Here is a 21,666-nt window from a genome sequence, read left to right as displayed (position 1 = left end):
CACACTACCTTTGAACAGCATTTATTTTTAAATGAACGTCAAGTAAAAGGTGTATCACATGTATAAACATATATTTCAACTCCTATATGAATGACGCTATCCGATTGGCCTAGAGCAGTCACGCGCACGACGTGTATAATCCATACACCCCCTGTAATTTCAAGTAGGTTTTATACCACCCCTGTAACTTTCATACTCCGCAGACGACGGAACAAAATGGCGGCAAAATATTGTAATTTCTCTCTCGGCTTACACTGTAGGGGAGCTAACTCATGCACGTTATTCAAAATACATTTCATTCAAGCAATATGTTAAGTGTAACCCACTGTTTACATGAGTCATTGGTTACAAAATGGCGACTAAAAAGGGTTTACAAGAACAACAAGTGACGAATCTGTCGGAAAAGGGTTAAAACTAAATTCAGAAGAGACTCTTCGAAGCAACTATAAATCTGCAAATGTGCTGAGCAGTTACCTTCTAGAAATTTTCAAAAATAAATGTTAAAAACAGTTATTTGTGAACTGATCTTGTTTTTTTTTCTTATTATTACATTTATTGACTGTGATACATCTTTTTTGTACAGTTAAAGTTTAATGTTACCTTACTGAGAAAATATATATGCTGTTAAACAATTGTATTACTCCGTGAGATATATTCGTTACACTGTTAGTAGCTGGGGGGGGGGTTATTTGGCTTCGCTCTCGCATGGTATGAACCACTGAGGGTGTTTATCACATACCTCCCCAGCTACTAACAGTGTCACTAAAAATACATGTGTATCGTTTGTATTGAATCACTTTGCAGTAAGACTTCTTCAAAAGGTAGGTCGATTTAATTTCAAAAAAGCGAGTGGTGCAAATGTGTACACTCAGATGTTTCGTACGTATTGAATCGTGTTGCAGTTAAACTATCTCCAAAAGGTCGGTCGACACGTTTTCAGAAACGTTTGCGCTTTGTAAAACAAAAAATAAAAAAAACGGAATTAATGAATCAATTCCTTATTTTTGATTTCCGTGATTAAAATTTAAATCATGGAAAAGAAAAAGGCTATCAATTTTGGTTTTCTTAATTGTTTATTTACCTCTTTCATTTTTTATTAACAAAAATGATAAACGGAAACCTTCAATACAGTATAGCTTCTTTTTCAATGTTTTCTTTGTACTTCAATAAATAAGAATCTGTAAAAATCCACTTGAGTGGAAAACAACCGTCCAGAAAAAATCTCAGGAACACTTAGCTTAACGTCATAACCATTATGTGTGTGGCTGTAGCTGAAAGGTCAACTAAGTTTCTAATGTACATCATGAAGATGAAATCAGAATGTATTGATCGTTGGTCTGTTTTGTGAATCTAATTACACATACTTTAAATAATTAAGTATTTACTCTTTCTGGAAGGTTGTTTTCCACGCAAGTGGATTTTTACAGATTCTTATTTCGCAAGCCGAGAGAAATCGAAATCTGCAAAATCAACAAAATCGATATTTCAAATCATTTAAATATTGCTCAAAGAAACGTTTTTGATATGACGTCAGCAGAGTAGAATTATGCCGTATTGCCCTGGAGTGGAATACAGACTACTACAGACTACCGTATTTTGTGAAAGGTATTGCGTGTTGATTTATGATGGGTATATAATCGATGTGGATACTGCTATATTGAAATACACAACACATACCTCATGTTGTGGTACATCAATTAAAACTTTTGCATGATGGTTCGTTATTATTATCCCACGGGTCTGTATAAAACAATAAAGTAATCATAGATAAAGATAAAATATAGATGTTCAATCACAAAAAATAGGACCATACAAATACTGATGACCCAGTTAACACATCGTTCCAGGTTTAACTGATGTGGCTCGACTCTAAGGTGTTCCGCCCGGACACAAAGTGGCTCATTGTACCTCTTAGCAGGGTTTAAGAGCCTGAAGGAGATGAATCAAGTTTCTCAAACTGTGAAATGTAAGTGATGCCACTTACCATTGTCATGAAACTTGGCTTTGATATTAATCATGAGATGAATCAAACATATGCTGCATCCATTTGCTTTTGGCCATGATCGTTTATCGACGAATTTTATAAATATTGAAGGAAATCTTCCCTTTTTTACTTTGGATTTGAAAGTGAGATTTTATTACATTAGTTAAAAGCCTTTGTGCATATTTCAAAACATTTATTTGAAAGAGAAAGTTGACTTCTTTAACAAATGTTAAAACTATTTACGCAAATTCTATATCATTAGTTTATACAAATGTAATATTCAATTTACAAATTTAATACTCAATTTAAACTCAATGTTCTATGGTTAAGCAAAATCAACTGGCCAAATTTGAAACATATACTAGATCTTCATCATTTAAGAAATCATTAAGATTTAAAACTGTTTATCTCACCACAACTCATTGACATCTTTAGTATCATTCAGTTCTTCTTCTGTGAAAGGTACTTAGGGTGTATTTTTCTTGTTTGGCACATTTACTTTTGCTTGACTGGCTTAGCTGTATTTGCACACTTCTGTTTCCTGCTTCTAGTGCCAATACATCCATGTTTGATATTGAGAAATCAGTACAAAATGTTAAAGGAGAACTGATTAATTGTATTCCTTGTTTCTACTAAACGCATTGAAGATGTATATAGGAAGCGCGAATTTCATTTATACGCGGTTACTTTTCTCTGTTCTGCCCATTCTATGGCTGACAAATGAATTAAAGCCTCTGAATGATGGGACACTTTGTTGCCTCCCTTTACTTTAAGTGCGCATGCCCAGCGAATACCACAATGCATTGCTTCAAATTTGTGAGCATGTTTGATATTTCTGATAGTGTCAACATATTTATATACTACTGAAACCTAAAACTCGAAGTCGGTTTAAATTGGGATACGAATGGCTTATATGAAGTCTGTATACTTGCGATTACCAAACAAGTGTTACTTCCCTTGGGTGAAATAAACAAGTTTTAAACATTTAAGTATTGTTTATAAGGTTATAGTATTAAAAAGAAAATTAGTACTGCTGGATTGTTTTTATTGTATTAAACTACATACTCAGATGGACCATTTCCACATTATTTTAAACCCCCAACAACCGATCAGACTATCGGATGTAAATGAGCTATTGAAAGGGGCTGGCTTATCAGTTAAGGTCTGTACCTGTGAAGTATTTATAGCTCAAGAATGTTAACAAAAATAACCAATATCTGAATGAGTAGCTAATTCTTTGGAATGCTTTCAGATGTTGTAAGATATATAGGGGCTCAATTAAGAGATTATAAAACAAAGTGTTAACAACTTTGGCCTAGAAATGCTCCAAAATGTGAAGTCTTTAGCCTTGCCAGTAGGAACAGTCCATGGATTGAATGGGTGGCATTTCTTTCGAAGTAAAATGCATTTTTATATTAATTGCTTTTAATTGCTTTGAAACGTAACACTCATGTCTAAAACCTATTTTCTTGAACATTTTCAAAGAATGGTCAATTTATATAGATATAATTGTTCATAAGTACTCTAATAACTAGCATGTGTATAAGCGAACTACCCTATTAAATTTCAATAGGAAAGTATACTTCTGGCGCGAAGAATTGGGCTCCATTTTATTGCTCTCACGGCTATTCTGATGGATAACATCATTCTGAATATGGATTAAAATAAGATTTTTGATCTGTCAATTTTAATAAACGAGGAGCAACAAATAACCATTGAATCATTGTTCAATCACAATAATTGGGATTTTGTTAAAAATTGACAAATAAATAGATATGAATGATCAGTCATCAAAGGATGTGTTACGGAAAATATGTTTCTTCGCCATCAGAGGGATAATTTTGGAAAATGATATTATAAATATAAAGGAAAGTGAGAAATGATGTAAAAAAAAATGGAACATGTACAGAGTGTTTGTGTTCACCATGTGTGACAAAACATGAACAGGCATGGCTCGACTTAGGGGAAATACCACATAATCAAAATAGAATATCTAGCAGATTGAGATATAGAAAGTTCTGGTCAATGTAAGATCACAGAAATGCATGAACAAATCAAAAGTATTTAAAACCGAAAGCTAGACTTATGCAAAGGAACAGCGTTGATGAGACAGTCTTCAAAATGCAAAGAGAAATAAGGCCAACTTGTGTAGTTGAATTGGTCAGATCTAAATACCCAAGTCCAGCTGACATTACCATAATAATAATAACAATGTGTTATATTCACTGGAATTTAATTGTCCATGTTTCACTGTTCAAGAGAGAAAAAAAAGAAGCCATACTCTGTAAGGTTTTGTGCATGCCATTTACATTATTGAAACACTGATTCTAGATAGACCTGCACAACATGTGCTCCCTGCTGTTAACAAACTGAAGATCACATGATCAAGCCAATTTGTTAGCCCCTCCTAAAATATTCACATTTTAAAATTGAAGATATGCGTTTCTTATTATCAAGACCATTTTTAACATAAAACTATGATATGTGTATACATATTGATGGGCACACTTTCAAACCACATGCCTAAATTTGTATGTGATATAATAATTTGATTTAAGGTTTAAATTTTGAAAAATGCTTCCCTGCGTTGAAATTCTTTCAAAAATACAGAGTAAAACACCCGACATTACCTCCCTTTTATACCTCAGTTGGGTCTTTAAGGACACTGTTCCAATTGTTTACATTTTTAATGATTTGTCTAGAATGATGTAACAAACTTATAAGTTATTTATACACCTCTAATAATCAACATAACTTGAAACTTCTTCATCTCAATTATTCGCACGTTACATAGACAATGTTCAGTATATTTCTGATCTACAGACAGCCGTGACACAAACTCGTCATTAGACTTGCTCTCGTGTTATCGAGTTGGTACCCCGTGAATATATGTTGAATGAACATTTTCCTCTATGTGCTTTTGTTTTTAAATTATTATGAATGAACACAGAGTTATAAAATCCGAACAACAATCATTAAAATTAACTTTTATCATTTCAGTTCCTATTTCTAACATCAGTCTAATTACCGAAAAAGAATTCGTTACTGTATCTGAAAAAGAAAGTGTGTTAGTTCAATGTGTGTGTCACGGAGGGATACCGGCTGGACATATCACGTGGTTTTATGACAACGGAACACCGGCTGACGTCAGTGATGATGCCATTCTTACTGAGATAAACAATGAAACAATCACACAATTGGATAACACAGTAACAACACAGAGTTACGTGGCCATCAAAGCAGCCACTGCGCTTATTGGAACTTCATTATACTGCAAGGCCAGCAATGATAATGTCAACTGGCTTTTCAGTAATGGCACAAACATTGCTGTCTTATGTACGACTTTAAAGTATTTTTTTGCATTGACTTAATTATAAAATCCTGCACTTAAAATAGTAAGTAACTAAGAAGATGTAACTGTACTAAATGCATTCTGACGCTAATTAATACGTTAAAGATACTTGTTATGCTGCTGATGCAACTAAATCAGAAACCAGACATTGAATATGTATGTACCTTCAGAATTGCTATCGAAATTGGTCTCGTTTTGTTTTCAATTTTCAGTATTACCATCTTCTGTTAAAGTAACGCACCCACGTACACAGTTTGTAACTGCTTACGAAGACAAAAGCGTGTGCTTTGAATGCGTTACGTCACCTGGATGCCCTGCGTTATCCATCACATGGTATAAAGTGACCAATGGAAGTGAGGTCATTACAAGCGCAGACAGTTCTTCAACTACAGAAATGGAGGACAGGACAATTGTAACAAGAAGTTGGGTATCACTGACCTTCAGTATTTCAGACGATTGGACATTCGTGTACTGCACAGCCAGTAACTCTGCTGGAACTTTGACTTCAATAAATCGAGCTGCTGTTCATGTTCACAAAATAACAGGTTAGCGTAAATCATATATAAACCTTAAAATGTATCCAATGTTCTCCTTTTTTATGCGTTATGCAAAACAATATAATAATGAGTAGTTGCTATGGATGTTAATATAATAACATTTGAATATTTAGCTTTTCTGTTTCAGAGAACTTTAAAACGGACAACAGTCATTACGATTCTACATTAGCAAAGACTGCAATTGGGCTGTCATCTATAACTGGAACATCATTAGTCTTTTTTATTGTCGGATGTTTAATATTCATGAAACTACGTTCATCTAAAGGTAAGAAATAATGCTATACTTTTATCGATGTCATAGGATAACTGATGTTAGTCTAAAACTGATATCCGTTTTGCTTAACTTGGTTTGTTTGAACTGTTTACTTTGTATTTGTCATTATTGCATTGTGATTGTATATTATTTCTATATTTCGAGTATTTCGTCTCGCCGTTTCAGTCATTTGCCTAAGTGTACGTTTGTTTGACAATATTTAAAATGTATTTGCATTGCATAATGATCAGTAGCAAACACTTTGAAGTGTTCAATATTGACTGCTTGAACAATCTTCATTTAAGATATAATTGATATCTTCGATATGAATGTAAACTTTTGTGAATGCTAATATTGTGCATTTGTCGTTTAAGTGTTTATAACGGATATACTTATAAATGTTTGATAATACATAAATGTAAAATTTTAGCCGTTCAACGAGAACATACACATGATTCAGGACACGTGAATCAAGCAAACGGTAAATATTTTGTTCGAATAAAGCAGCCTTGAAGTGTTTAAATCAACGATTTAAAATTTTCTTTTTTCTATTTACATGTTAGCTTGTGATTTCCGAAAATATAGGTACTGATAGGCATGTGCAGTAATTTACATGCTAATGGCGTTTTTTAAGGATTTTTGTAGGGTGTTAAATACTGTATTGGAATTGATAAACTAAATTCTTGATGTTGTTATTTTTTGTCTATTTCTGTTTTTTCGTTGTTGTTCAGATCAAGGAAAAGACAATACCAGTAGCAGAATTAATCTGAAGTAAGTTTTTATCATTTTTAGATAGATGAAATGTTTTATGATGTTTTTAACGGTATATTTGATGATATATAACAAGATTTCTTACATGACAAAAGAATATACCGATAAGATCAAAGTTGTTGATTTTAGGGCCAGCGCAGGAAACATCAGCTACACCACGTTACAAATGTATGAGAACACAACGTTCAGAGAGCCATACGAGCCTATGCAGATGGCGGGAGATTCTTAAGCATGTCATAATATGTATGTATTTTTTTAATTGTTTAATTGTGTTGCAACCATATGATTGTTCAGCTTTACTATGATTTACCAAACTCTGAATTTTGCTCAGTTTCAGTTGTTGTTGTTTTTTTTAGACAAAACTATGCCCATATGAGTATCAGTTGTAATAACAATGTTCAAAGAGGCTTAAACAAACAGAATCATGAGTAAAACCAATTGAATATGCTTTGAAAACTGATAGATGGAACCAGATCTGCATCAACTTAAATCATTAAAATGTACACACATTGATATAAACCTCATTGCAAAAATCTTCTTTTAAATATAAAAAAATGGGAATAATTTACGCATTGCACACCTTTTTCCAACAAAATAGACAATTTTAAATAAAGATCTAGAAAACATGTTTAACATCATTTATAAGAATTAACAGCATACATACGAAAGAGTAAATGGGAAATGTATTTGTTTCAATCAACACATTGAACTTCAGATACGTGGTTTTGAATGTTGTTGACATTAATTCTATTCACGTATTTAATCATGTATCAATATACGTGTATTATTACCGACACAAATAATATGCATAAAGCGGTAGATTCTTCTTGTTCTTCAATTTGGTTGTTATGTTCCATATAGCAATACTTGTTTCTAAGGTAAGTAGTTTTTTGTAATTACATCAATGCATTCATTATTCTTGTGTAAACAAAAAAGTAAACTGAAGGGATCCAAGCATGTTGACATGCCACCCTAAAGAAGACGATACTACACCTCTTAAACCCACTTATGGAAACGTCTCACGCAAAAACCTATATATCACGTTTAACATCAAGGCCTGTATGTCATGGTCACAAACAAAATTATAGTTTCCTACAGTGATATTTACCACTAATTATTTTCGCCCTGTGACTGAGGCCAAGGTCAATATAACTTGACACTTAAATATGATATTTCTTGACATTAATGTTCCATACATGAACACAATTCGTCACGTTCCAAATTTCACATTAGAAAAAGTAATTGTCATGTAAACTTCTGGGTGAAAAGGTTTTTATGTTCTGGCTAGAAAATTATCTGTTTGAATTTTCGATCGTTTCGAGTGCAAATCATTGTTATAGATTCACGCGGTACAGAATATCTCCCGGAAATGTTTATGTTTACAATTAATGGCCAGTTTCGTTTATTAAACTAATACACACTAAGCCTTCACTTACGCTCTGCATCCTGTTTCAAGGTCCAGGATGTTCGGTACCTTTTTTATTTATAAATAACTACATAAACGTTGTTTTGCTAGTTAAACTGACTTGCATTTACCTGCACAATTATGTTTTCCAAACTCGTTTACTGAAACTTGAACTTATGATGTGGAGGGCGTTCGCAATTCGTGCATTAAACGCATGGTTTAACACTTCAACGCATACATATATGTATAAGCAATTAGTCGAAAATGTTCGTAAGTCACAAAAACGCCGAAGAGGTTGAACGACGATGAAGTTTCATCAAGAAATCAGAAATTTGGATGGAGCAATGATGTACGAAACTAAACATTAGTTTGTCCCTAAACCAGATTACGAGAGATACGAGCCTAACCATGCAATTTATTGGCATAGTAATTATTTGTACATTCCTTTATAATTACTCTGGACGATAATACCAACATTGTTCCAGCATACATTGCTCCTGGCTAGTAGTATACAAATGGCCCAATTCTTTGTAAAGAAAGATGGAAAGTAACTAAACGGAATTCTTTTCTTCCGAGACTTATTTCTTTTTTCTACCATATTGGTGTTAGCCAGGTTAAGCGATGAATAAAAAATATGATACAAAATGAAAAATGGAATTGACTAGGATCAATGGAAACTCGAATTGGTCAGATCAAGAGTGTCAAATGTTTCCGTTCAATATCCTTTTCAAAAGGACCGATGTCATGTTACACAGCACTTTCTGATTCCAAAATAATAACAGAATGTCGTTAACAACGGCGATTGGACGGGTCACAACACTGAAAGGATTGTATTCGCCAGCTACAAAAGTAGAAACAATGGCGATTGAAGTGATAACAACAGCATACTTTAGTAATGAACTTTGATAAAATTAATCCAAAATTTGATTTGATGTCAACTCTGAAACGAATGACGAACACTACTACACAGTAATTTATTTGTGTTACGCGTGCACAAATGTAGAAAACATGCCAAAACCTCAGAGTCAACAAGTCAGACATGCTGATTTTGGGACTTATTGAAAAAAAAACGTACATTCTTCTTTGAAAAGGTCTTATTAGAAGTGCTAGATGTCGCAAACGATGTGTCATTACAGAAATTTGCAAGATGTTCAATGAAAATATTAATGTTTTAAAGTCTTTATTTAAAAACGTAAAAAGAACTTAATGTACACTGCAACATTTTACCTATTAACGAACGGCCTTGAAAAAAATCTGTGATAACCATCTCAGGCTGAATTATTGATAAAGACAAGAGGGACTAAATTGATGATATGAAATGGAAATGGGAAATTTTCTTTTAACTGGGACACACATCTTGAAAGACATCACATCAGAGAGCGGACCAGACACTTGATAAATTCTGGTCTTACATGGAACACAACAAACGGCTCAAAACACTGTAAAATAGCGTGTGCTTTATACGAATACTTACAAATGTACATTCCCGCTGGCGGATAGGGGAAATAGGTTTGGGGGTTGAACTACCTGTACTACTTAATAGTACCAATCTAATTCTTCTTCATTTGTTTTCCGGTGTATATTAAAATGACTGTGAGTACTGCAGGGGTGTTTGTCAAGCTTCAAATGTTCCCATGGTATTACAGTCAATTTCTGAGCGTATAAAATGGCAAAGGTATGATATGGTGGTCATATTATGTCGATAAAAACGGGGTTTTACAGTCAAGATCATAACTGGGGATTAAAACATTAACTGAGCGCACAAAAAAGGTTTTTTTTATATGTAAAGTTATAGAAACGCAAGACGAACGTGTACAGTGTGAAACTGTATTTATTGCAGTATTATAAATATCGCTAAAATCTCAACGATTTGAACTGGACATGCTTGAGTCTATAGGGGCAGAAGGGTTCTACCAAAAAAGGACACGGTACAGCACCCTTCCACTAGTTAGCAAATCGCATAGTAATTATTGTAGGGATGTATGGTCTATAAATAAATACCTGATTTAAACGTATCGGATATTTCTTAAATTCAATATAGTGGATATTAAAACAGAGTCTTCCTTGCTCAGTGTGTGGATAATTTTCTGGATAGAAATAGTTGCAAATAAGTTTTATATCAGTGAAAATGGATACTATAGTGAATGACATTAGATAACAATATGGCGGCCTCCAATTGTTTTCATACGAGAAACAAGTTTGTTTGGTGAAAGAATGCCTACAAAACAAGAATGACTAAAACATGAGGAGTTATTTGAAGCATTGGCTGATGTAATTGTCTGCACCCACATTACAGGGCTACAGAGAGTTCGAGGTATGTGGTGAATATACGTCGAAAATATCGACGATAAAGTTTCATTGCTAACTGAAGGGGTAACATGAAGGGGGAAATGATAAAGTTGCTAAATACCAATTCCAATCGCTTAGATGGTGAGCAGACAGTTAGAATAAGAGTAAAAGATATATCACTTTCTGTTGACGATGGCGTTATTCTAAGATCTCTAGTTGCAGAGAATATATAAGTTATCACTATCATTCGGGAGAAACTTCGTGTCAAGGATAAACTAACGAATTGTGAGAATGGTGATAGGCTGTACATTGTGAAATCCAGCTCGCTCTCAGCAACCCTACCAAAGTTTATGGCTTTTGGACATTTTACGGGTCGTGTATTTCACCCCGGGCAAAATTCTGAGAACAAAGAACTTAAATGTAAAAAATGTCTAGAAACTGGGCATAAAACGATTGACTATGAAAATGACTGGCGATGCCTTGACTGTCATCAAATTGGTCACAAAAAGGGCGAATGCGAATTAGAATGTAACCCTTCGAGCACCCCTCAATCAGACATAGAAGTCACTCCGATTCAGGACAGTAGCCAACAAGCGGAACACAGTGAACCGTCAAGTCCACGGGCAAAAAAAGAAAAAGCGGAAAAAGGCGATTAAAGGTCAAAAGCCGATCGACGCTTTTGTAGTTATCGGAGCAGATAATAAAGACACACCAAACAAAGGGAAAAAGCCCATTGCATCGGAACGGTCACCGCCGACTCCCGCAGAAGTGTTAAACGATGAGTCAAAGATATCTAGACTAAAGGATTGTGATACTCGTTTATAACTTTCCAAAATACGATTACATTAGACTTAGTTTAAAGGACTTCGATTTTGCTTTACGACATTATTTGTTTTATATGCATTTCGTTATGATCTGTTTGAAAGATACTTACTCAAACACAACAAAGAGATGTTGTTTTTTTACAACATACATGTTTATAATGTGATCTATATTGTCTTAATGGGAATTATTATTGCACTAGAAAATGTATTGCACTTTGTGATATATAATGTATTACACTACTATATGTATATGTGTGTATGTGTAGGTATTTGTGGACGGTCGTTATATGTTGGATGATGCGAGTATGGAACTATTCCAAAGCGAAGTTGGAAGCTCTCCAGCTGAAGTATTTTTAGAGGTGTTAAGCGATCCTTGTGCTAATATTTCGGACAGATTTGAGCTATTCAGCTTATCATTTTTTCGCGTTTGACTATTTAAGATGTGTAAGGCTTACGCCAGGGGTTTATCAATTACATCGCCATCAATTCGAATGCAAGACCTTTTTCAGCGCTTAACAAATTTAAGTATGACTCGTGGAGAATGGACGATTATGTGATGTCATTTTTTAAGATTACGTCGGAAACATCATGATGGAAAGTCAGCAATTTCTATAAAACGGACTAGTATTCCAAATAAAAATACAAAAAAACAAAACAAAAAAAACTTTCGAGTTGATCTTTGAAACAATTGGACATTTAAAACGATAATTATTATAACATTTTTGTATATGGGCGTCTATATGTGTTGATATTTATCGTATGTATGTTTTCAAATTCAAAATATGATTATAAACCTTAACGAAATCGGAGTATAGTTGTCTGTCAGTAAGTAAGGGTTACACCGAGATACATGTTTGACGGTACAATTATATACAACGCACATTCATTAACCAAGTTATTAAGCTAAATCATCTAAGGTAAGCGACTCTATCACGCGTAAAGCGAAATCAAAGTATGCAGTTGCCTCTCCTGTTATAGCGCGCGTAACGTATGACAATATCCACACACCCTCTAGGGTTGAGGTCGAGGTTAAGGACTCGAGTAGGGGTTAACTCGACTAACTCTCACGTGTACCATGGTGAAAATGTGCTTCAATATTTATGCAAAGGGCTACAGAAACAAGCTCAGTAGCAAAACAATTAAACACATACCCGGTTTAGTGGCAGTGGACAAACGCCAAAGACATAGAACACAAAATCACAAACAAGAAACATAGAGGAAAAGCACAAAACTCCACAAACAGCAAAGTGCATACATATACTTTGTATAAAAGATAGGTATGTTTATCAATAATTGTTAGGTACCGCCTTGGAACGGTCAGTAAAATGTAAATTTACTGGGTGTTTAAACCAGTTTATGTGCACAAACTTCACTCTTATCCCAACAATCCTTAATAAAGATAAAAGATAAAGGTAAATCAATTAAGTATGCATTAATTGGAGGAAACTTATCAATAAAACAAATACAAATAAACGTATAGTAGACCCCAAGTACTTCTATGATAAGAGATCCCAACTCTATCTGCAGACGGAGGGATGCAGAGCATCTCAATACAACTTCTTTTATCTCCTCGGTATTGCGCCCCCAAAATCGGCTTCGTTTCTCCTCGGTATTCCGCCCCCAAATTGGTTTTTCCCCTCGGTATTCCGCCCCATCAAAATGACACTACTGACGAGGCTGGCACAACTGTGGCAGGTAAACAGTTGCTTTTAACGTTCATTTGATACAGATTATATTGAAGTTCGATAAAATAATCATTGCCAATTTTCATAAAAAAGTACAATTTTATTAATTTGAAAACGTGTCTTTAACAAGAGAGTGCTCCGCTATTAGATCTGATTCGCTAAGGGTAAATTTACTTAACACATTCGCGCTAAAGCACAGTGTGAACTGTCAATACATCGCGTTGTTAGTACCGTAAGTTTTATTTCATAACTGAAGTGGCTATTGTATACCATTGTTAGATATTTTGTTAGTATAAACAATCTTGATATGATTGTTTGCGAATAAACGTTCAGCAAGAGTGCATCAACTATGTCTTATTTGTGGTGTATATGTACTCATTGAGTTTAATAACATGAATTTGCCATTGACATCCTCTTGTTTGTTAAACGATTTCACTTTGCTCCTATTCTTTCATTTATAAGGAACGATTAAACTGTTTGTTTTATATTGCTCATAATTGTGTTATGTCCCTTTCATTCGATGTGGTATGATTTAAACACGAAGGTTATGTAGCTACTATTAATTGTATAAATGACAGTCATTTGTACAGCTAATTTGTAGTTTATTTGTTAGTCAAATCACCATTAATGTTTTTTTTGTATACACATGAAAATTCATAGTTTTCGTTTAGAAATTCTTTAAAATGTGTTCAACTGTTTAACAACGCTTATTGGAATGTGAGCATAGTACATTCACCCTTTCTTCCTAGTTGATCAATGATTATGTTTTTGAATCATCGGTTCGGACTAGGTCTCAAAATCAAACAATATATTTTAGTAACTACGGGCAAAACACATTTACCCTTACGATTAACGTAACAGATCGAACCTTTTTAAGCCCTGAAAACGAGTTCCAAACTAAGTAGAAGTGCTTACCCTCATCTTCACTAAACACATTTCAAAATTGGGCACCTAGCACATTGATATATTTGAAACTAATAACCACTATCAAAATAATCATTAACTCATGTAAAAATTATACATTTGCAATGTATTGTTTCATGACCATATTGTAAATCACTCGAGGGCCAACCTTATAATGATAAACCCCTAAATAAAATGAATCGATGCAAAAAAAAACACACACACAAAAACACAAACAATAAAACATTGATTTGCAAATGAATGCTTTTCAAAGCATGGAACAAATAAAAGCTGAACATCTTCAAACATATGAAAAGTTTGAAAAGTTGGTCCTATATAAACTGCATGTCATTTTAGTTGAGGTGATTTTCTATATTAAAATTATATTGGGATATGAAAAGAGATTAATTTGAATCATTGTTATGTCTATATGGGTTTTTCTTAAAAACGTAGTAGCTACAATATTTCAGCTATAATAAATGTATCAATGTAATGAGAAATGGAAAATAATATTCAAATTATGGTCAATAACGTATCATCTGTCGTGATTGGTATTATTCAAAAAGGTGACGGTAAACTAATGGGATGGTGGGTGTTTAAACATTCGAAAAACAGCTTGTTTTTCTGATATTATCATTTTTGTATGTAAAAACGGAATAATTTTAAGTAGCAGCTTGTTATTTCTGATATTATCCTTTAAATATATCGAAATGGAATAATTTCAGGTAACATATGGATCGAAATGGAGTAATTTCAGGTAAAAGTGATTTTTTCATGTGTTTGCAAATTTTTAAGAAAACTTAAAAACACGATCATAATGCCTCTTTGAAATCAAATGGTACTCATTTTATAACAAACTAGAAATTTCGATCAGTGAGGTTTTCGATCTTTCACAAGGGTTTATTAAAAGTCTCGAGTAAATTGCCAGTTTATGTTAACACATACACACTTTAAATTGATTGATTATGTGCCATTTTACTTGACCTCCCTTAGTTGTAAGTTTTTCATTAATACGTTAGAATTGTCAGTAATCGATGTAGCACTTATTCGGAATTCCCGTAATAGATAAAGGTTGAACATAACCCACGGTAAGACAATGCTCAAAACCCTTTAAATAACAATATTTTCAAACAGAAGGAATAGAACAAAGCTGGAATTATTAAAAAAAACACAAAACATTTACTACCGCTAAAATGCAGGGGACAATAAAATGGGGTTGATTTATGGTCGACTCAATCTTGCTACCCATAGAATGCAGTTTAGGACACATGTGGTGGGGTTGGGGGATAATATGGTAGGCTTATCATTATTAACGTTGTTACCCACAGAACGCAGGTAACGTCAAAAGGGGGTTAATCAGTGTCAGAATTACGAAGGAGACAACAATAAGGGTTCAATATCGTCGGTTTATTCTTCCTATCCTTAAGTTGACAAGGGATTGACAAGGGGTTATGATGGTCGGCTCCTCGCACTATGCAAGAGACGTCAAAATTCGGCTTAATTAAGGTCGGCTGAGTTTTGCTACCCGCAAAAGGACGACACAAAGGGTTAAATATGGTGGGCTCATACTTGCTATCCGTAGTATACAGAAATTGACGAAGGGGGGGGGGGAATAAATTAAAGTCGCCTCCTCCTAGTATGCAGGGAACGACAAAAGGGGTGTGATAATTTATGTCGGCTAATTCTTGCCACTCGTAACATGTAGGGGACGACAAAGGAAGTTTAATTATGATCGGCTCGTACTTGCTACCTGCAGTATGTAGGGGACGACTTAAGGCTTCATTCTTGCTATCCTAAGTAGGCAGAAAATGAAAAGGGGGGATTATGTTCGGCTCTCCGTAGTATAAAGGGGTTGGGAAAGTGGGAATAGGGTTAGTTATGGACGGCTCTCCGTAGCATGAAGGGTTAGCAGAGGGGGAAGGGGTAGTTATGTTCGGCTATCCTTAGTCTCAAGGGATTGGCAAAAGGGGAATAGGGTTAGTTATGGACGGCTCCACGTAGTATGCAGGGGACGACACAATCAGGTAAATTATGTTTGGTTCATTGTGCAGGGGACAACAAAATGGGCTTCATATGGTATGTTCTTTCATGCTACCTGCAGTATGCAGGGCAAAACAAGGGTGGGGATGATTATGGTCGGATCATATCTGTTAGCCGTTGTATGCAGGGGACGACAAAAGATGGGGGGATAATATTGGTAAGTTCAGTATTGCCTCCCTAGATCAATAGTTACACTGACAGTTATGGTCAGCTTGATTACTATGGTCACTCTGACTCCTATGGTCATTCGGACATCTCTTGTCATCTGCACTCCAATCTACGAACGGTCACTTTGGTTCCTATGGTCTGCCTTATTCCTGTGGTCGCATGTACTCCTATGGTTGCCTGGACTATAATGGTCACCATGACTCGTATGGTTATCCTGAGTTCAACGGTTACCCTAACAACTATAATCTGTCTCACTCCTACGGTCGCCTTTACTCCTATGGTTGCCCGAACTCCAATGGTCACCCTGATTCTTATGGTCACACTTACTCCTATTGTCACCCGGAATCCTATCGTCACCCCGGCTTAAAACATTTCCCTGACTCCAATGGTCACCTGGACTCCTATCGTGACTGTGGCTCAAGTGATTACCCTGACTCAAATGGTCCTCCATACTCCTATGCTCACACTGACCACTATAATAAATATGTCTCTAATGGTGACCATGACTCCTATGGTCACTCTGATTACTATGGTCATACTGACTACTTTGGTCACCTTGACTCCCATGGTCACCCTGACTACTATGCTCACACTGACTTCTATGGTCACCTTGACTCGTATGGTCACCCTGACTACTATGCTCACCCTGACTATTATGGTAACATTGACTCCTATAGTCACCCTGACTACTATGCTCACCCTGACTACTATGGTCATCTTGACTCCTATGGTCACCCTGACTACTATGCTCACCCTGACTGCTATGGTCACATTGACTCCTATGGGCACCCTGACTACTATGCTCACCCTGACTGCTATGGTCACATTGACTCCTATGGTCACCCTGACTACTATGCTCACACTGACTGCTATGGTCACATTGACTCCTATGGGCACCCTGACTACTATGCTCACCCTGACTGATATGGTCACATTGACTCCTATGGGCACCCTGACTACTATGGTCACACCTACTACTTTGGTCACACCTGCTTCTATGGTCACCGTGACTGCTACAGTAACCATGACTACTATGGTCACCTTGACTACTATGGTCACCTTGACTCCTATGCTCACCTTGACTCCTATAGTCACCCTGATTACTATGGTCACCTTGACTCTAATGGGCACCCTGACTAATGTGGGCACACCTACTACTATGGTCACACCTTATACTATGGTCACCCTGACTACTTTGGTCACCCTGACTACTTTTGTCATCCTGACTACTATGCTCACCTTAACTCGTATAGCCACCCTGACTACTATGGTCAACCTGACTGATATGATCACACCTACTACTATGGTCACCCTGACTACTTAGGTCACCCTGACTACTATGGTCATCCTGACTACTATGGTCACATCAACTACTATGGTCACACCTACTAGTACTACTATGGTCATACCTACTACTTTGGTCACATTGAATCTTATGGTCACCCTGAATACTGTGGTCACACATACCACAATGGTCACACCTACTACTTTGGTCACACCTGCTTCTATGGCCACCGTGACTACAATAGTTATTCTGACTATTGTCACCCTGATTCTAATGGTCAGACTGACTTCTATGATCAAACTCTCTCAAATGTTGACCCTGACTTCTATGGCCACCCTAATTAATATGGTCATCCTGACTCCTATGGTAACCCGAGCAACTATGGTCACTCTTACTACTATGGTCACTCTGACTCCAATAGTCACTCTAACCCCTATGGTCACCCTGACCCCTATTGTCACTCTGACTCCTTTGGTCACCCTAACACCTATGGTCACCCGGAATCGTAATGTCCCCCTGACTCCTATGGTCACCCGGACTCCTATGGTCACTCTTACTACTATAGTCACTCTGACTCCTATGGTCACTCTAACTACTATGGTCACCCTGACCCCTAAGGTCACTCCAACTCCTTTAGTCACCACGACTTTTATGCTCACTCAGACACCTATTGTCACTCTAACTTCTAAGATCACATTTGGCTTTAATGGAAACCCTGATTCCTATGGTCACTTTTACTACTATGGTCACTCTAACTACAATGGTCTACGGTCAACCAGATTACTATGGTCACCCTGACTACTATGATCACACGTACTACTATGGTCGCCCAGAACTCTACGGCCAACCTGACTACTATGGTCAACCTGACTACTATGAACACCCTGACTAATATGGTCACCATGACTACTATGATCACACGTACTACTATGTTCGCCCTGACCATTAAAAAAGTGACCGTAAAATAATGGGATGGTGGGTGTTTAAAAATTGGTAAATCAGCTTGTTTTTCTGATATTCCCATTTTTATATATCAAAATGGAATAATTTCAGGTAGCAGCTTTTTATTTTTGATATTATCATTTTTATATATCGAAATGAAATAATTTCAGACAACATATGGATCGAAATGGAATAATTTCAGGTAAAACAGAATTTTTCATGTGTTTGCAAATTTTTAAGAAAATCTTAAAAACACGATCATAATGCCTCTTTGAAATCAAATGGTACTCATTTTTATAACAAACTAGAAATTTCGCTCAGTGAGGTTTTCTATCCTTCACAAGGGTTTATTAAAAGTCTCGAGTAAATTGCCAGTTTATGTTAACACATACAAACTTTAAATGGATGGATAATTTGCCATTTTACTTCACCTCCCTTAGTTGTAAGTATTTCATTGATACGTCAGAATTGTCAGTATTCGATGTAGCACATATTGGAGTTCCCGTGATAGATAAATGTTGAACACAACCAACGGTCAGACAATGCTCAAAACCCTTTAAATAACAATATTTTCAAACAGAAGGAATAGAACAAAGCTGGAATTATTAAAAAAAAAACAAAAAACATTTACTAACGCTAAAATGCACGGGACAACAAAAGGGGCTTGATTTATGGTCGACTCAATCTTGCTACCCATATAATGCAGTTGAGGACACATGTGGTGGGGTTGGGGGATAATATGGTAGGCTCATCATTATTAGCGTTGCTACCCGCAGAACGCAGGTAACGTCAAAAGGGGGTTAATCAGTGTCAGAAGTATGAAGGAGACAACAATAATGGTTCAATATTGCCGGTTTATACTTGCTATCCTTAAGTTGACAAGGGATTGACAAGGGGTTATGATGGTCGGCTCCTCGCACTATGCAAGAGACGATAAAATGCGGCTTAATTAAGGTCGGCTGAGTTTTACTACCCGCAAAGGGACGACACAAAGAGTTGAATATGGTGGGCTCATACTTGCTATCCGTAGTATACAGAAATTGACGAAGGGGGGAATAATTTAAAGTCGCCTCCTCCTAGTATGCAGGGAACGACAAAAGGGGGGATAATTTATGTCGGCTAATTCTTGCCACTCGTAACATGTAGGGGACGACAAAGGAAGTTTAATTATGATCGGCCGGTACTTGCTACCTGTAGTATGTAGGGGACGACTTAAGGCTTCATTCTTGCTATCCTAAGTAGGCAGAAAATGAAAAGGGGGGATTATGTTCGGCTCTCCGTAGTATAAAGGGGTTGGGAAAGTGGGAATAGGGTTAGTTATGGACGGCTCTCCGTAGCATGAAGGGTTAGCAGAGGGGGAAGGGGTAGTTATGTTCGGCTATTCTTAGTCTCAAGGGATTGGCAAAAGGGGAATAGGGTTAGTTATGGACGGCTCCACGAAGTATGCAGGGGACGACACAATCAGGTAAATAATGTTTGGCTCATTATGCAGGGAACAACAAAATGGGCTTCATATGGTATGTTCTTTCATGCTACCTGCAGTATGCAGGGCAAAACAAGGGTGGGGATGATTATGGTCGGATCATATCTGTTAGCCGTTGTATGCAGGGGACTACAAAAGATGGGGGGATAATATTTGTAAGTTCAGTATTGCCTCCCTAGATCAATAATTACACTGACAGTTATGGTCAGCTTGATTACTATGGTCACTCTGACTCCTATGGTCATTCGGACATCTCTTGTCATCTGCACTCCAATCTACGAACGGTCACTTTGGTTCCTATGGTCTGCCTTATTCCTGTGGTCGCCTGTACTCCTATGGTTGCCTGGACTCTAATGGTCACCATGACTCGTATGGTTATCCTGAGTTCAACGGTCACCCTAACTACTATGGTCTGTCTCACTCCTACGGTCGCCTTGACTCCTATGGTTTCCCGAACTCCAATGGTCACCCTGACTCTTATGGTCACACTTACTCCTATTGTCACCCGGAATCCTATCGTCACCCTGGCTAAAAACATTTCCCTGAATCCAATGGTCACCTGGACTCCTATCGTGACTCTGGCTCAAGTGATTACCCTGACTTAAATGGTCCTCCATACTCCTATGCTCACACTGACCACTATAATAAATATGTCTCTAATGGTGACCATGACTCCTATGGTCACTCTGATTACTATGGTCATACTGACTACTTTGGTCACCTTGACTCCTATGGTTCCAACCAAATTACTATGGTCACCCTGACTACTATGATCACACGTACTACTATGGTCGCCCAGAACTCTACGGCCAACCTGACTACTATGGTCACCCTGACTACTATGATCACACGTACTACTATGGTCGCCCAGAACTCTACGGCCAACCTGACAACTATGGTCAACCTGACTACTATGAACACTTTGACTAATATGGTCACTATGACTACTATGATCACACGTACTACTATGTTCGCCCTGACCATTAAAAAAGTGACCGTAAAATAATGGGATGGTGGGTGTTTAAAAATTGGTAAATCAGCTTGTTTTTCTGATATTCTCATTTTTATATATCAAAATGGATTATTTTCAGGTAGCAGCTTGTTATGTTTGATATTATCATTTTTATATATCGAAATGGAATAATTTCAGATAACATATGGATCGAAATGGAATAATTTCAGGTAAAAAAGAATTTTTCATGTGTTTGCAATTTTTTAAGAAAATCTTAAAAACACGATCATAATGCCTCTCTGAAATCAAATGGTACTCATTTTTATAACAAACTAGAAATTTCGCTCAGTGAGGTTTTCTATCCTTCACAGGGGTTTATTAAAAGTCTCGAGTAAATTGCCAGTTTATGTTAACACATACAAACTTTAAATGGATGGATAATTTGCCATTTTACTTCACCTCCTTTAGTTATAAGTATTTCATTGGTACGTTAGAATTGTCAGTATTCGATGTAGCACATATTGGAGTTCCCGTGATAGATAAATGTTGAACACAACCAACGGTCAGACAATGCTCAAAACCCTTTAAATAAAACAATATTTTCAAACAGAAGGGGGGAATAGATTAAAGTCGCCTACTCCTACTATGCAGGGAACGACAAAAGGGGGGATAATTTATGTCGGCTAATTTTTGCCACCCTTGACATGTAGGGGACGACAAAGGAAGTTTAATTATGATCGGCCGGTACTTGCTACATGCAGTATTTAGGGTAC

General features: G+C 36.4%; 1 protein-coding gene and 1 long non-coding RNA gene across 2 annotated transcripts; both read left to right on the top strand.

Moving 5' to 3' along the window:
- Nucleotides 1-6,573: 6,573 nt before the first annotated feature.
- Nucleotides 6,574-7,426, top strand: LOC128205424 (uncharacterized). Its single transcript, XR_008256246.1, has 3 exons — nucleotides 6,574-6,627; nucleotides 6,878-6,917; nucleotides 7,047-7,426. It is a non-coding gene; the product is annotated as an uncharacterized LOC128205424 (long non-coding RNA).
- An 8,964-nt stretch (nucleotides 7,427-16,390) lies between these two features.
- Nucleotides 16,391-20,871, top strand: LOC128204919 (repetin-like). The gene is made up of 2 exons (XM_052906320.1): nucleotides 16,391-16,889; nucleotides 20,741-20,871. The coding sequence occupies exons 1-2, from the start codon at nucleotides 16,391-16,393 to the stop codon at nucleotides 20,869-20,871; spliced, it is 630 nt and encodes a 209-aa protein (XP_052762280.1).
- Nucleotides 20,872-21,666: the final 795 nt, after the last annotated feature.

The sequence above is a fragment of the Mya arenaria genome, chromosome 10 (assembly GCF_026914265.1).
Source record: "Mya arenaria isolate MELC-2E11 chromosome 10, ASM2691426v1".
Lineage (NCBI taxonomy): Eukaryota > Metazoa > Mollusca > Bivalvia > Myida > Myidae > Mya > Mya arenaria.
Note: the sequence above shows the minus strand (reverse complement) of the source record. Positions and strands in the feature narration are given on the sequence as shown.